At 40.3% G+C, this 12,906-nt stretch overlaps 1 protein-coding gene across 1 annotated transcript in view; it reads right to left on the reverse strand.

The window, feature by feature from the left end:
• Nucleotides 1–694: 694 nt before the first annotated feature.
• Nucleotides 695–12,906, reverse strand: part of ABAT (4-aminobutyrate aminotransferase) — a 28,385-nt gene continuing 16,173 nt past the window's right edge. Inside the window, exons 6-15 of the mRNA XM_026068507.1 lie at nt 12,780–12,860; nt 12,177–12,269; nt 10,967–11,029; nt 9,033–9,096; nt 8,163–8,311; nt 6,415–6,552; nt 4,843–5,010; nt 3,924–4,070; nt 2,503–2,614; nt 695–1,096 (exon numbers count right to left, since the gene is read on the reverse strand). Coding sequence (XP_025924292.1) covers nt 975–1,096; nt 2,503–2,614; nt 3,924–4,070; nt 4,843–5,010; nt 6,415–6,552; nt 8,163–8,311; nt 9,033–9,096; nt 10,967–11,029; nt 12,177–12,269; nt 12,780–12,860 — 1,137 coding nt within the window. The 3' untranslated portion in view covers nt 695–974. The remainder of the gene's footprint in view (nt 1,097–2,502; nt 2,615–3,923; nt 4,071–4,842; nt 5,011–6,414; nt 6,553–8,162; nt 8,312–9,032; nt 9,097–10,966; nt 11,030–12,176; nt 12,270–12,779; nt 12,861–12,906) is intronic.

Genomic DNA, 12,906 nt, shown 5'->3' on the forward strand with positions numbered 1-12,906 from the left:
GCTCTGATGTCAATAAATGGCTAAGATAAAGCAATTCAATTCTGCTGTAGTTTTACAAAATACCTTAAGGTATTCATGTAGAACTTGTAATATCTAAATGAATGGCTATTATGGTGTATTATGGGCAGAAAATAATAAAATAATCCCAGATCATTCTAGATTGCTGACAGAGGTGGAAGTATGTGCTTCACCTGATACTCTAAGCTTTAGTAAATAACGTACTTCTGCATATAACTTTCTCTGTACAAGTTTGATTGTAAGAGACAAGTCAAAAGTTTTAAAATCTAGGATGAAGAAAGAAGTATAAATACTTCAGTTCCACCTACAACACTGCTCATGTGGCTGAGTGCATTAATGTCTCTGAAGCATTATGTGTAGGCTGAAGGCTGGGTACAGTAGTTGATGGCATCCTGATCCAGCTGGCTATGGCAGACTTCTGTGTTCAGGGGAATAAAGCTGGCAATTATTCTGTAAAATACTGTACTTGGCAGTGGTGGAAAGCAGAGCTTTCCTTGAAACACCTACTTTATCCCAGCTACCATTAGAGAATGGCACTTTCTGTGTGGCAGGCATGTGGCCTTAACTTTTCTGCCACGCTTGAAGGCTTGTTGCTGCTTCTGGACATGAGTAAAGCTACTGTGGTTATCTGTGAAAACAGATCGTACTAGGTCATATTTAGACTATCAAAGAGTCAGGGCCATGAATGTAGGGAGGATGCTGCAATTAATATGACCCAGGCCTGAAGATGGAGGGCCACAGCTTCTACAAAGGTAGGGTGCAGGACAGCTGCTGGTGACCACTACCAATGCTCTGCCTGTGTCCAGAGTTTGCATGGAGCAGCTTGCCTTGGGCAGGATTACAGACAGAACACAAACTTCAGTTGATGACTTTACACTTATCTTGTAAGTGAAGAGACATGAATTAATGCAAACTGATTTCATAATCTGAGCTGTTCAATGTGAGGGAGCTGCTTTTTACTTGAAGTTTGCTAAGATGTCACTGAAAATGTTCAGAAAGAGGTGTGCATGATGATCCTTGAAGATCAGTGTTGGACGAAAACGAATTGATCTGTCACCGCAGCCTCCCAGCACAACACCTAGGACAAAAACAGCTATTTTAGTCATTTCCATTTTTGCCAGATACTCAGAACATACTGTTCTCTGAGTGAAATTAACCTCGCTGTGGAGGGCCCACTTAAGTTTCCCACCTCACTGCTAATGATATAAAGATACAGCACATCATCAGTGGTGCAAAGGGCCCTCAAGCTTTACAGCAACTCAGAAGCACCCTGCAGGGGCCTGTAGCTGCTCTATAAATGCTTGAAATGGTGGAACTGGTCCCAGTGTCAAAGGCAAGACTCCATCCAGAACACAGCTCAAGCAGCAACTAAGACTTCAATGCTACAATACTCTACAAGTTGAGCACCTCAATCCCAGAACAAGACACAATAGGTTTCTCTGCCTTTTTTTTTTAAATACACTTTATCGTTAAATGAATACTTCTTCATTATTAAATGCAAAAAGTTAAGACATCTCAGTGATGACAAATTTTTCTTGCAGTACCTAAAAATGCACAGTATTCCCTTGATTCAGAAATCAGTTAATTTTTTGAAAGGTTTCTCTACTATGAAAATCCATACTGTTGAGCTGTGTCAGCTTACCTTGCCTCTAAGCTACCTTACCTTTGTGTACCATGAAACTGTCACCTTTTCTCCCTGCTAGCTTACTTTCTAAGAACAAAAAATATTGATGTCTTTTACACTCTTAAAATTTTGGTTTGGCAATAGCTCAGATGCATCATGCCTGCTTCCTTCCAAGAGACAAGGCAGATATCAGTAACATTAAGAACTGCAGCAGCAGTAAACCCAGGGCCCAGACTTATATTCAAAGAGAATGTAAGGCTTCAGATCCTGAGGCCAGGTTCCCCTTCCGAAGCTTGAGACCTGTTAGTCTGGAAGAGATCCTCTCTATAGCCAGGTAAAAGTTCTATAGTAAAGGAGGGATGCAGTTGCAGAGCTGTGCCCATTTTAGGCAAATCTTTGTATTTCATTATTAGGTACTCCATAAAATTCTTAGTTCTCCCTGTGTTTTCCTGTCTGACAGTTGTATTAACTTTCTCGTAATTATCCTGATCTGTTTCTAGAAGTAAGCAAGCCATGCAGAGCTTCACCTCAGTTCACCGCAGAGGAATATGAAAGAGATCTCGGAAATAAGACGGGCCCTGCAGAGTCTCTTCCCATCAGGTTAGCCATAAAGAGGAAGGCAGACATTGTGCATGGGTGTGTGTGTGGCTGTACACACTCCATGCAAGTGACTAGTTGGGATATTTATGAGAATAACACTGTTATTTCCAGAAAAATCTAATTACAGTTTTGCTCAGAACTTGCTTTTGTCCACTAATATTGTAGTGCACATAGGCCATACAGAAAAGGAAAATTTAAAGCATTACATATCCCACTGTTTATCATTTACACACAGTTAATTTACACACAGACATTCTTACCTTTGTTTCTGGCTATTGTAATTAACTTGTTTCTAGTTGCATCATTTGGAGTGTCAAATGAACAGAATGTTCCTCTTCCTCTCGCTCTGCTGATTAGATGGGGGTAACGAGCCTGCAATGAGAGGTAAGGAAATATGTATGGCAGCTGCTGAAACAGAGGGCACCTGGTGGCAAGCTCTGCACAGGCATCATGCCACATGGAAAAGCTGCTTCCTCCTCGGTTTTAGTGGAGTGAAACTATTCACAGTCTGATTTTCTGACAACCTTGTGTCCTGTTCACCCATTTCTGACAACAATCTGGATAGCCATAGACTTAGAGCCATAGAGCACGCAGATCTCATGTTCTCCCTTTACAAAGGAGCTAAATGTCTGAAGCAGGAAGTGAGAATGAATTTGCACCCCTGAGCTGAGTCAAAGAGAATCTTTCTTTGAGCTTCATGAATTGAGCAAATGCAACTTGCATCTAAAAACATACTCTGGGCAAATCTGAACAATCTGGAATGGGGCTAGAAACTAGCTCATCCTTATGCTGCAGTAAGACACGCTTACTAGTATACTCTGCCCCACTAATAAGTGAATTACAATCCTCTTGTTTTATTTAAGAGTAACCTTTTTTGGTTTGGATAGCAGAAGTTTGGTTTGGATAGTGGAAGTTGTATTCTGGCCTTCCAAAGCATGAAGATAAGTCGGTTTTTTTTTTTTTTTTTTTACATTCTCCTCCCTGCAAATGTCCTTAAGTTAGAGAGAAAGCCGGGGCTGTATTTGGGCATATCCCTTCACTTACTCTTGGTGCACAGGTGCCTTTGAGGCCAGCATGCACAAACCTGCCCTGAGATGTCTGGCTGCTTTGCCTTGCTCATGTGGGGCTCCACAGTTGAAGCTGCAAAGGAATTTCCCTTACTTAGTTGAGGAGGGAAGACTATAATTTTCTTGCCCAAAGGCCCAACTGAATTGTAACAGAATATGAAGGTACTTTGCTGTAGAAAAAATTTTGGGGGACAGTGAAATGCTAGCTGCTTGCAATGATAGAGACTTCTAGCAGAATAACTGCACTAGCTGCAGTTCATACCTTCAGGTATTTTGCGGGTGGCTCTTTATTATAAAAAATAGCATTATATAAAAACCAGCATATAACAAAAAATTATAAAACATTATAGAAAACAGCATTATATAAAAACAGCCATATAAAACCAGCATTCTTAAGTCAGTAAAAGAAAGTTTACTTCACATTTATTCAGCCTTGCACTGAAGTACCTAAACCAGTAAGTTATGATCAAATTCACTGGTCTAGTTGCCAGCTGGAGATGCCTTAGTCTAGAGTGTTTAAGTTGTATAAGGTCAGATCCTAACTAACTGATCAGCAAGCTGTTCCTAATCCACTTTTCTCCTTTAAATAGATAGTAAGCCTTCCAAATGTTTACCTGTAAATCCAGCAGCCCAGTCAGTAGTGCTTTCCCTGCATGGGTTGCATTGTTTAGAAGGTCTTCTCTTTTAATAACCTTAATAACTTCAGCAAGCATAAGGTTCTTGGATGGATCTCCAAGCCAGGTGTTAAAAATCCGATATGGCTTAAGAAATGGTGGAAAGAGAGTTGTGGAACATGTTAACAGGCAAATCACCATAATGCTCTCCACTTAGAAAAGCAAGTCATCAAACTGATAATACAAACACCTGGTATATCAAAAAACTTGCTCATCTCCGATGCCTTTTTTTTTGTTGTAAGAGCAAAAGACAATGCCTGCCTTGCTCAGCAGAAACAAAGATGGACTACTGTATGCTATGGATTTAGTGCATTTTCTCTTGCAACTGGCATCTCATTGAAACACTGCTATAGATAACATGCGAATCAGCATCATCTATACGGGTTTTGCATTCAAGCTTTATCTCCCCCTCTCCTCTTCCCCCATTAGTTCATTTTTTTCATTTATTACATCTAAAATGATGTTACATTCAAGAAGAAACCTTACTGACAGAATGTGCTTACATGCAAGCTCTGAAGATACTAAGTTGCCCTGCCAAAACAAGGTGTCAATTTGTGGCCAGATTTGGTACTGAAGGTCAGTTTATTAGATGAGGCTATATATTCCTAGTTCTCCACTCTTTCCCACCAGTCTTGTGACCTTGGTGACTGAGAGAGACTGGGCTAAAGTTAAAGAAGCAAGCCTGCTATCCACTTGTGTGTAAGCACATAGCAAATATCTATCAAGGAGCAGCTCCATCTAGCTGAACTCGCATTACTGAAGGAAAGCTTGCCTCTCCCATGGCCTAGTACATTACAGTTACTCAAGAATGAACCACCAGAACCACCACAAAGTCCAAACATAATTGAAAAAATCTTACAGCATTTGGCCTGAACTCCTCTTTGTGGAAAAATCCTCCTGTCATCATCTTCTTACTAAACGTTACCACATCAGCTGGATCATCCAGGCCCCAATGTTCATGCGCCCAGAATTTTCCTGTGCAGCCACCTCCTGTCTGCACTTCATCCACTAAGAATGCACAGCCGTGCTGTGGAGATAGATTGAAAGTGCAGGGAACCTGAGTCCACATTTCCAAACCAAAAGTACTTTGCCAGTGAACAGATAAAGACAAGCCAAGTATATGTAACATTCATCCCTTCCTCTGCCTTTGCCCCTCCCAAATCTCCCCAACCCAAAACCACTGCCACCAGATTTCCTAATCGGGCTTTCAACTCATTTTGCATTAGATTTCACAGTCAGAAATTTGGCTATTTTTCAGAATGGCACCAGAAATATTTTCTGCATAAGTCCACAAATGCAATATATGTTTTTATGTAGTCTAGCCTTAAGCATTTCTAGAGGATGCCTGAAAACATCTGGGAGGAGTCTGGGTGCAATTTTCAAAGCCTCAGACAGAAGTAGAGCATTAAGAACCTTATATTCTAGTTTGCTTTTAAATAAGAAGTCTCTGCCTCCAATCTGAGCCAGGCACTTGTGGCATAAAGGCACTACCAGCAGCACAGTCTAGGGGCCTAAAATCATCCTAGAAGACCTGCCTTTTCAGATGAGTCTGGTGTAAGAACCAGTCATTTTAGCTGGCAAAGTGCTTTTTTATGTAAAGGACTATTTCATAGAGACTGGGGGACAGGGAGATCTCAAGCCAGACCTTGAGGTTTAAATTTGAACCTATTGCTAAGTACTTTTGGCAACTTTTAGACAAGACAAATCAGTTCACCTTGTTTACTTTCATATCCCCGCTGTTATAAGCAGTTGTTAACAAAAGGAAAAGCTGCTGCTTCTCATGGAAGAACAGGATTTTCCAAATGTCACGTATGGTCTTCTTTACAAGCACACATTAGTTTCTCCCACAAATGTTTGAGGGGAGAAAAAAAAAAAAAAAGCATGAAGTAGGTCTTACTGAGGGCCATCACTTCTAAACAGATAACTTTACATTCCAAGTATCAAGACATCTGCCTTTTTTCATTGCTGGCTTACTGGAACATCAGCACTTACAGGCAGACTCAGCTTGTGTTTCTGTCTCAGCTCTTTTTGTAATTAGAAACAAATATTTCAACAAAAAGTTACCCTTATCTATATCCATCTCTTCTGGAATTGCTCAAAACCACTCAGCAAATCAGCAGTACCATTTAAAGATCACTACTGTGAAACCCATAGTTAATGAATCAGAATTAGTTTCTCTGTCCCAGAATAAAATTTATTTGACTGAGGAAACCACTTAGTGCGCATCAAATAATAGAAGAGAAAATACTCTGCTGACTGTAAGGATTGCTTATATCTGAATACGTATATGTAACTATCCCAACAGCTACTGAGGAGGCCTGTGAGAAAGCTCTAAAAATGCCTGGGAGCGGGGGAAGAGAGTCCTTTGGAGACAGGAACAAATACCTGCATGTTCAGCTACCTCTGAGTGAACAGTGAAATATTTGGTTACCTTTCTGGCAATATCTCGTAACTTTCTGAAGAAGTCGTCTGAAGCATGGTTGTCCCCACCCTCTGACTGTATTGGTTCTACAATGATTCCAGCCACAATCTTCTTCTTTTTCCTGTACTTCACGATCAGATCTTCCACCTAAAAATCAACACTTACGTTACATTTTCCTTTCAGGACGCTAGCACATTTCTTCCCAGAAAGATTAGACCTCAACACCAGAATTTCAACTTTCTTGATGCAAAAGCCATTCCTGGCTCTGAAGGCATCAGGAACCACAAGGAATTAAGTAGTTGCTCCAGGATTTAACATTGTCCTCTTGTTCCTGAATTATGCTAAAGTTTGAACCATACTGAAAACCACATTGTAACTAGAAAGCAGTTTAGCTCGCACGCTAATCTACATGAACATTGGTTTGGAAGAGCTATCAAATTTCAGCTGAATGTATCATGGAAACTACTGTAGTTTACTAAGCCATTGTTGTCATTCCACCCAAGTAACATGGAAGAAAAAGCAGACTTTGTGTCAGAACACAAAACTCACCTAATGTATTAAGAAGGCAATCTGACAAGTTTGCTTTTTCTAGTCACCCAATGCAGACACTTCAATCAGATGAAATAATAGTACAGAAATCCGGTTGCTGATCGGGGCTTAAAGAGAAGTTTTAATTAACCCTGTAGTGCCAGCTGCTGAGATTAGTAATGCCATTTGTGCTTGAAATACCACTTCCAGCTTTCAAGGCTCACAGCCTGTGCAGGCTGTATAAAGCAATGTTTCCCAAGGGGCATCAATAAGTCAATTTGAAGTCTTTCAAGCAAGTGTTCAACTTTTTTTTAAATAACAGTTTGCAGATTGATTTTTTGCATCCCACTTCCCCGCCCCCTCCCCCCAATAAGCTGTTGGGGCAAACACAGGGAAGCAATTTGCTATGCCTTGATTTTCCCTGAAGTTACACAGGTTTGAATAAGAACTCCCTGCAGTCCAACTCTGTGCACTCAGCCATGCAGTGCTCCATTCAGGCCATCACGGCCCATTCTTGGGTAGCTAGTTATGATGTTCCAGATTTAGCATTATTTTTGTTCCAGTCACAGGGCGCGTTATGCCTTGTTCCTCTCAGCAGTCTCTTAAGAGCGAGCCCTTGCAAGTGACAGAGCCTGGATCCCACTGAGCCCGACAGGGAATCTTCCAGTTCTGGTACCTGGACACAGTTTGGGTTAAACTCTGTTCTGCCCAGCTTTCCTTTTTCCTGGGCCAGGAAGGGCACAGAGCCCCTGCAATACTCTCTGGCTCATCTTCAGCTACCCAGTCAGCTCCTGTACCTGTAGGATCAGACTTTACTCTAGAAGACTATCTAGAAGTCTAAACTAGTCTAGAAGACTTTTAGGAAAGCTGAAAAACCTGAAAAACTGTCACAGGTTCTGTTTTCAGATGATTGCACACACTGAGCTGTGTCTTAGTCCACGTCCCTCTCCAAAATGCGGCAGACAAGTTCACTGTGATATAAAAAACTACTCCTGCACGTGAAATTTCACTTTGGTATCATTTATGTAGACTTCTGTTATTCACAGTAAACTGACCGTTCTTTTGAAAGGCAAGGACAAACTTCTAACCGTAAACAACAGTAAATGCTCTTTTAATCACATGCTGTTCCAATCCCTGAAAACACTCTTTCAGTGAAAGCAGCTAATCCTGCTAACGCTATTCATTATTTCAAAAAGAAATCAACAGAAGACTGCCAGTGAATTTTTTACCTCTTCTAAACAACGGGCTTCTTCCTGCTGATTCTCTTTCACAAAGTCTTCCAAAGGATACTTTAGTCTTGGAAATGGAGCAATAGGCCAGTCCAACGATGGGATGTCTAATTTGTGAATTGCTTTAGAGTGAGTTGTAGCTAAGCAACCTAAAGCCAGAAAAACAAGAATTAAAACAATATCTGACTAGGAATAATACAGAAAGAAAGTTACTAAGAGGTGAAAAACTGCCTGACACCAAGATTGAAGAATTCTCTCTTAATTGCTCTATGTTTTTATTTGATTTTCTGAAACACTGTGTAATTGGACTGAGTCAAGCTTAAGTGAATTGCTCCAGCTTTTAAGCATCAGGTCCCACGTACACTGTTCCAAAAGAACAGAATCTCTGTGAATCTGATTTACAGAACAGCAATGCTCAGACTAGATAAATTTCACCTTTCCAAAGACAACTGGTTGCAAAGCTCAGTTACAGCAGTGTTAGGTAACATGTGTAGAACAGGGACTGATCCTATCTAAAATGGTAAAAACAACTGATGTTGTTTGTATACTGCAGTAATTTTACCTTATGATTTAGATTTTTACTAGTACAGATAGGAAACCTTGGATCCAGAATGAAAGTAAGGGATCTTCTGAAAACAGGTATTTAAAAGATCCAAAATTAAATCACTGTCATTCAAAATAAATATTCTGTTTCAGTACTGATGGAGCTTCTAAGGCGAGCCTTCAATAAACCTAGAGCTTCCACTGATACTATCTAAGAAAATAACTACTTTTCAAAAACTACAGTGAGATAACAACTTACTGCAGTGGCTAATACCAGCTGAGAAGAAGCAAGAGAAAGGCAAATGTGGCTGGCAGTGCTTTTCTTACCCATGGTTCTTCCATGGAATCCACCCATGAAGGAGAGCATCGCGTAGTCGGGGCAGCCGGGCGGCTGAAAGCAAACCCAGACACGTCACGGCGCGGTGCCCGCAGACAGGTGGCGGTGCAGCTCACAGCAGAGCCGCTGCAGACAGCCTTGCATAACCCACAACACCCCTTCTGCTCCAAACCCACCCACCAGCCGCAGCCTGGCTGCCCAGCGATGGAGAAGAGCAGGATGCTTTGATCCAAGCTGCTGCCCCACACAGCATGCCAGTAAGCTTCCTCTTCAAACCATCTGGTACCGTAAAATGCTATATTTACCCATTTACTCAAGTAAATTTGTCATCCCTCAAAATTTGCCTGATATTGTAAAGCACATCAAAGAATACTTGGCAATTTATATTGTGTCATAAAATTGCTTTACCCATGAACTTGCATAAAAGCAGAAAGTTCAGTACAATCAGCCTCTTTTTGTACAAACTATGGACACATAGTAAATTCCCTAAAAGCTGATAAGCAACTTCCCTGGGATTACTTAAGTATGTTGCAGACCTCCTGGATAACCCCCTTCAGGACTGAGAGAGAGCAAAGTAGTGAGAGTGTAAGTAAGCGTATGATTTGCAAGTGTATGTCCGAGTGCTTGCACTCAGGGCCCACTCAGACCAGCACGAAACTTCTTTGCATTCTTGTTGGCTTTCTATACAAAGACTGAAAAAGGACCATGACAAAATACGTGGAAACATTGTACTATCTGAAATTTATTAAAAGGATATCCTTGGATGAACACCTTCCTCCCCCCCCCTTTTAAAAATAAAAATTCCCTTTCTTTATGGTCTATATCTTATCCTAAGAGTGGAAGGATTTTCACTTCACTTCAGCATTTACACACTGTTTAGACCCTTTAATCTTGCACCCACCCTCACGGTACAAGCCCATGGCTCCAATATTTGTAATTGGATTCATCTCAGAAAGGGGAACGAACTGCCCTCTGAATTCCCCCCCCCCAATTACAAAGAAAACTCAGACAATTAGCTCAAACTAGAAACTCAATGATTAGATAGTTAAACTTGGATAAAAAGCGATCATCATATTACAGAAGTCTTTGGTGCTGATGTCAGCTTACAAAATTCCTGTTCTTTCAGGTCATGATGTGCCATCCTCTTACTTGTATTGGCACAAGCATGTGTGTGACCATGCTGTGAGCAAGATGAAAGAACTGATCAGCTTTAACAAATAATCCTGGGAAAAAAAAGCAACCCCAAAACAACAAACCAAAACATCCTCCACATTTTTAAAGCCAAATGAGTTCCCTAATGCAGTGTGAATGAATTGAATGCTGTGTCACTACAGAAATGCCAAGATCAGGCTAGAACCAGCAGGTTATTCATTTCTAAGATATTTATCTCATAAAGGAGATTAAATACACTGCTGCATATAAAGTTTTGTGACTGGCAAGAGCATGGCTACTTTGGTCAAAGCTGAATGGGACTTTAGAGGCTTTTCAGCTGCATCTTAATTTCCTGATCCTGCAGGATTACACTGTTAACATTTAGTCAGTCAAATTTTAACCAACCCCTTGATTAGTTTTAAGCCATAAAATCACAGCTTCTGGAAAAATTAAAAGATCTTAACATTATTTTATTTGTAAAAGTCTGCATGTATTAAAGATCTCCATGGACCTTTCCATCACCTGGACCCTTCTCTAGCAGATGGTATCTCATGACAAAAAGATGATTTTTCCAAGATTCACAGCTGGGAAGGATGCAGGAGAATATGAGCAGCAAAGCTTGACATCTGTTGGAAGCAGCTTGTATTTAACCTTTTCCTAAATTTTACAAAACTGAGATTTCACTTCGGAGATAGGAAAACCAATTTTTCCTCCAAGCTTCCCATATAAATCAAGCCAGCACTACATCTGTAGATGTGTTTAAAAGCGTTACCTGGTTAATCATGCAAGATTCCAGTTCCTCTTTTGTGACATTATTATGGCCCCTCTCCTTGTTCTGCAAAAAAATAACAAATAGTTTTCCCTCAGTTGTGACCAAGTGGCTGAGTACCAGTATTAATAATGCTGATATTTCCAAACTACAGGCAATGAAAATGTGGAGCTTGGCCTTTAGATACTGACTGTAATCTGCATTGCAGAAGACAAACTAATTAAAGATGCATAATTCCATGAGCATTAGGACTAGTGAAAAGACTACTAAAGGTTTTCTGCAGATTTGGGTCTTGTGTTTTGAGCTCTAAATGATGTTTCCCTGCACTCAACACATTAGCAAGGTCTCTCTGCCTGGCAGATCATCAGATATTTTAGTAAGAGAGATTCAGAACAAGGTCACCTATTAGGTAAGACAGTTTAGGGGTTTCTCTCCCAAACACCTCTTTACAAAGCTTGTAGAAGCACAGTTCTTTGAAACCCCTGCAGTTCTGGCTGAAATAAACCCAGGAGTTTACAAATACACAAAAATGGCACAAACTTTTTTTTTTTTTTTAAAGAAGTACTTAGACCCAAATCAGCCTTACTTGTATATTTTATCATCTGACTGCTTCCAAAGCCCTTTTGCCATTCTATTATATACCTGCCTTTAAGTTCAGAAAACAAAATAATACTCAGATCTCTCTCCCCAAGGATGGACCTTCCAAATAGTTTTTTGCTCTGTATCCCATCAACTATGGTTTAAATTAAAACTCAGAGAAAACCACCTACACCTTGGAAATTGCCTCCCTGAGAGGAGTTCTCTTTCTCCTGTAGTGTAGGAGTGAGCTGAGAGAGAGCGGCCCTCCCCTCCTGCCCATCTGTGGACATTATCAGGACCAGCACTTAGCACAAGAACAGGAAAGAGATCATACTACACACCACCGTGTCACCACTGGTGATCACATGGTGAATGGAAAGGAGAGAAGAACCAGCATTGCTATATGTATTTTCTTTGTTTCCTTTTTTATTTCTACATTTGTGTCAACAGAAATCAAAAGCTTGGATGAAGAATTTTTAACAGGGATTTCATATCAGGTTGAAGCATAAATAAATGATATCATGACCACAAGAACCTCCCTGCCTTACTTTGTTGTACAATAACAGTTCTGATTATGAACAAATACTGATTTCTACATACCAACATATAAACATCTTTTAGTATTTTTACTCACTCTGTACCACATAAATATTGCTTTAAAGGCATTTTCATTAGAGCAGGATCCACAGGACATGGTGACAACCTGTGACAGACCCTTAGGAGCCACCTGTGAAAGAGAGAAAATTATTCCAAAATATTAAGCACAACTGTAGCACAAGGTGAACATAATACTGTCAGTCTTTAACATCATCAACTTAAATATAATGGGAGACCAACTGAGCTTAGAAAAAGAAAAACTGATTCCAACTCAGTTTCAGCCCCAAGGATGTCCAAGCTTAAATCAGGACAAACAGAAGCTACTTATTACATTTCTTAGGAAATCACAGCAAGTAGAAGTTAGAGAAAATATGTTTTGTCATCAGGTCTTGAATCAGGAATGAAAGAGGTGGTATCTGTGCAGAGCACTTGCCTCACCCTCTCACATTCAGCTGTCAAGTTGGGGGAAAAAGGGTTGACTTCATTGCTTGCTGGTTCCAGTCTCTAGGAGGGGGGAAGGCAGGTGGACTAATGGGGCAGCTAATCCATAATGTTACCTATTAAAATCTGTAACATCCTTTGACATGCCTGTGTCCCTAAACACAGAATATGGTAACTCATCACTGTTATCTTAACTTACTGATAACAAAGATTCCTTCAGTCTTTCTGCAAAGTTCTCTGGAGGTAAAATCCCTAGGGCAGGTCTGTTGATAAAGGTACTCTAAAAAAACATAGGAAGAAAAATTGTTTTTAGTATCACATGAAGA

The sequence above is a fragment of the Apteryx rowi genome, unplaced genomic scaffold, assembly GCF_003343035.1.
Source record: "Apteryx rowi isolate R43461 unplaced genomic scaffold, aptRow1 scaffold_105, whole genome shotgun sequence".
Lineage (NCBI taxonomy): Eukaryota > Metazoa > Chordata > Aves > Apterygiformes > Apterygidae > Apteryx > Apteryx rowi.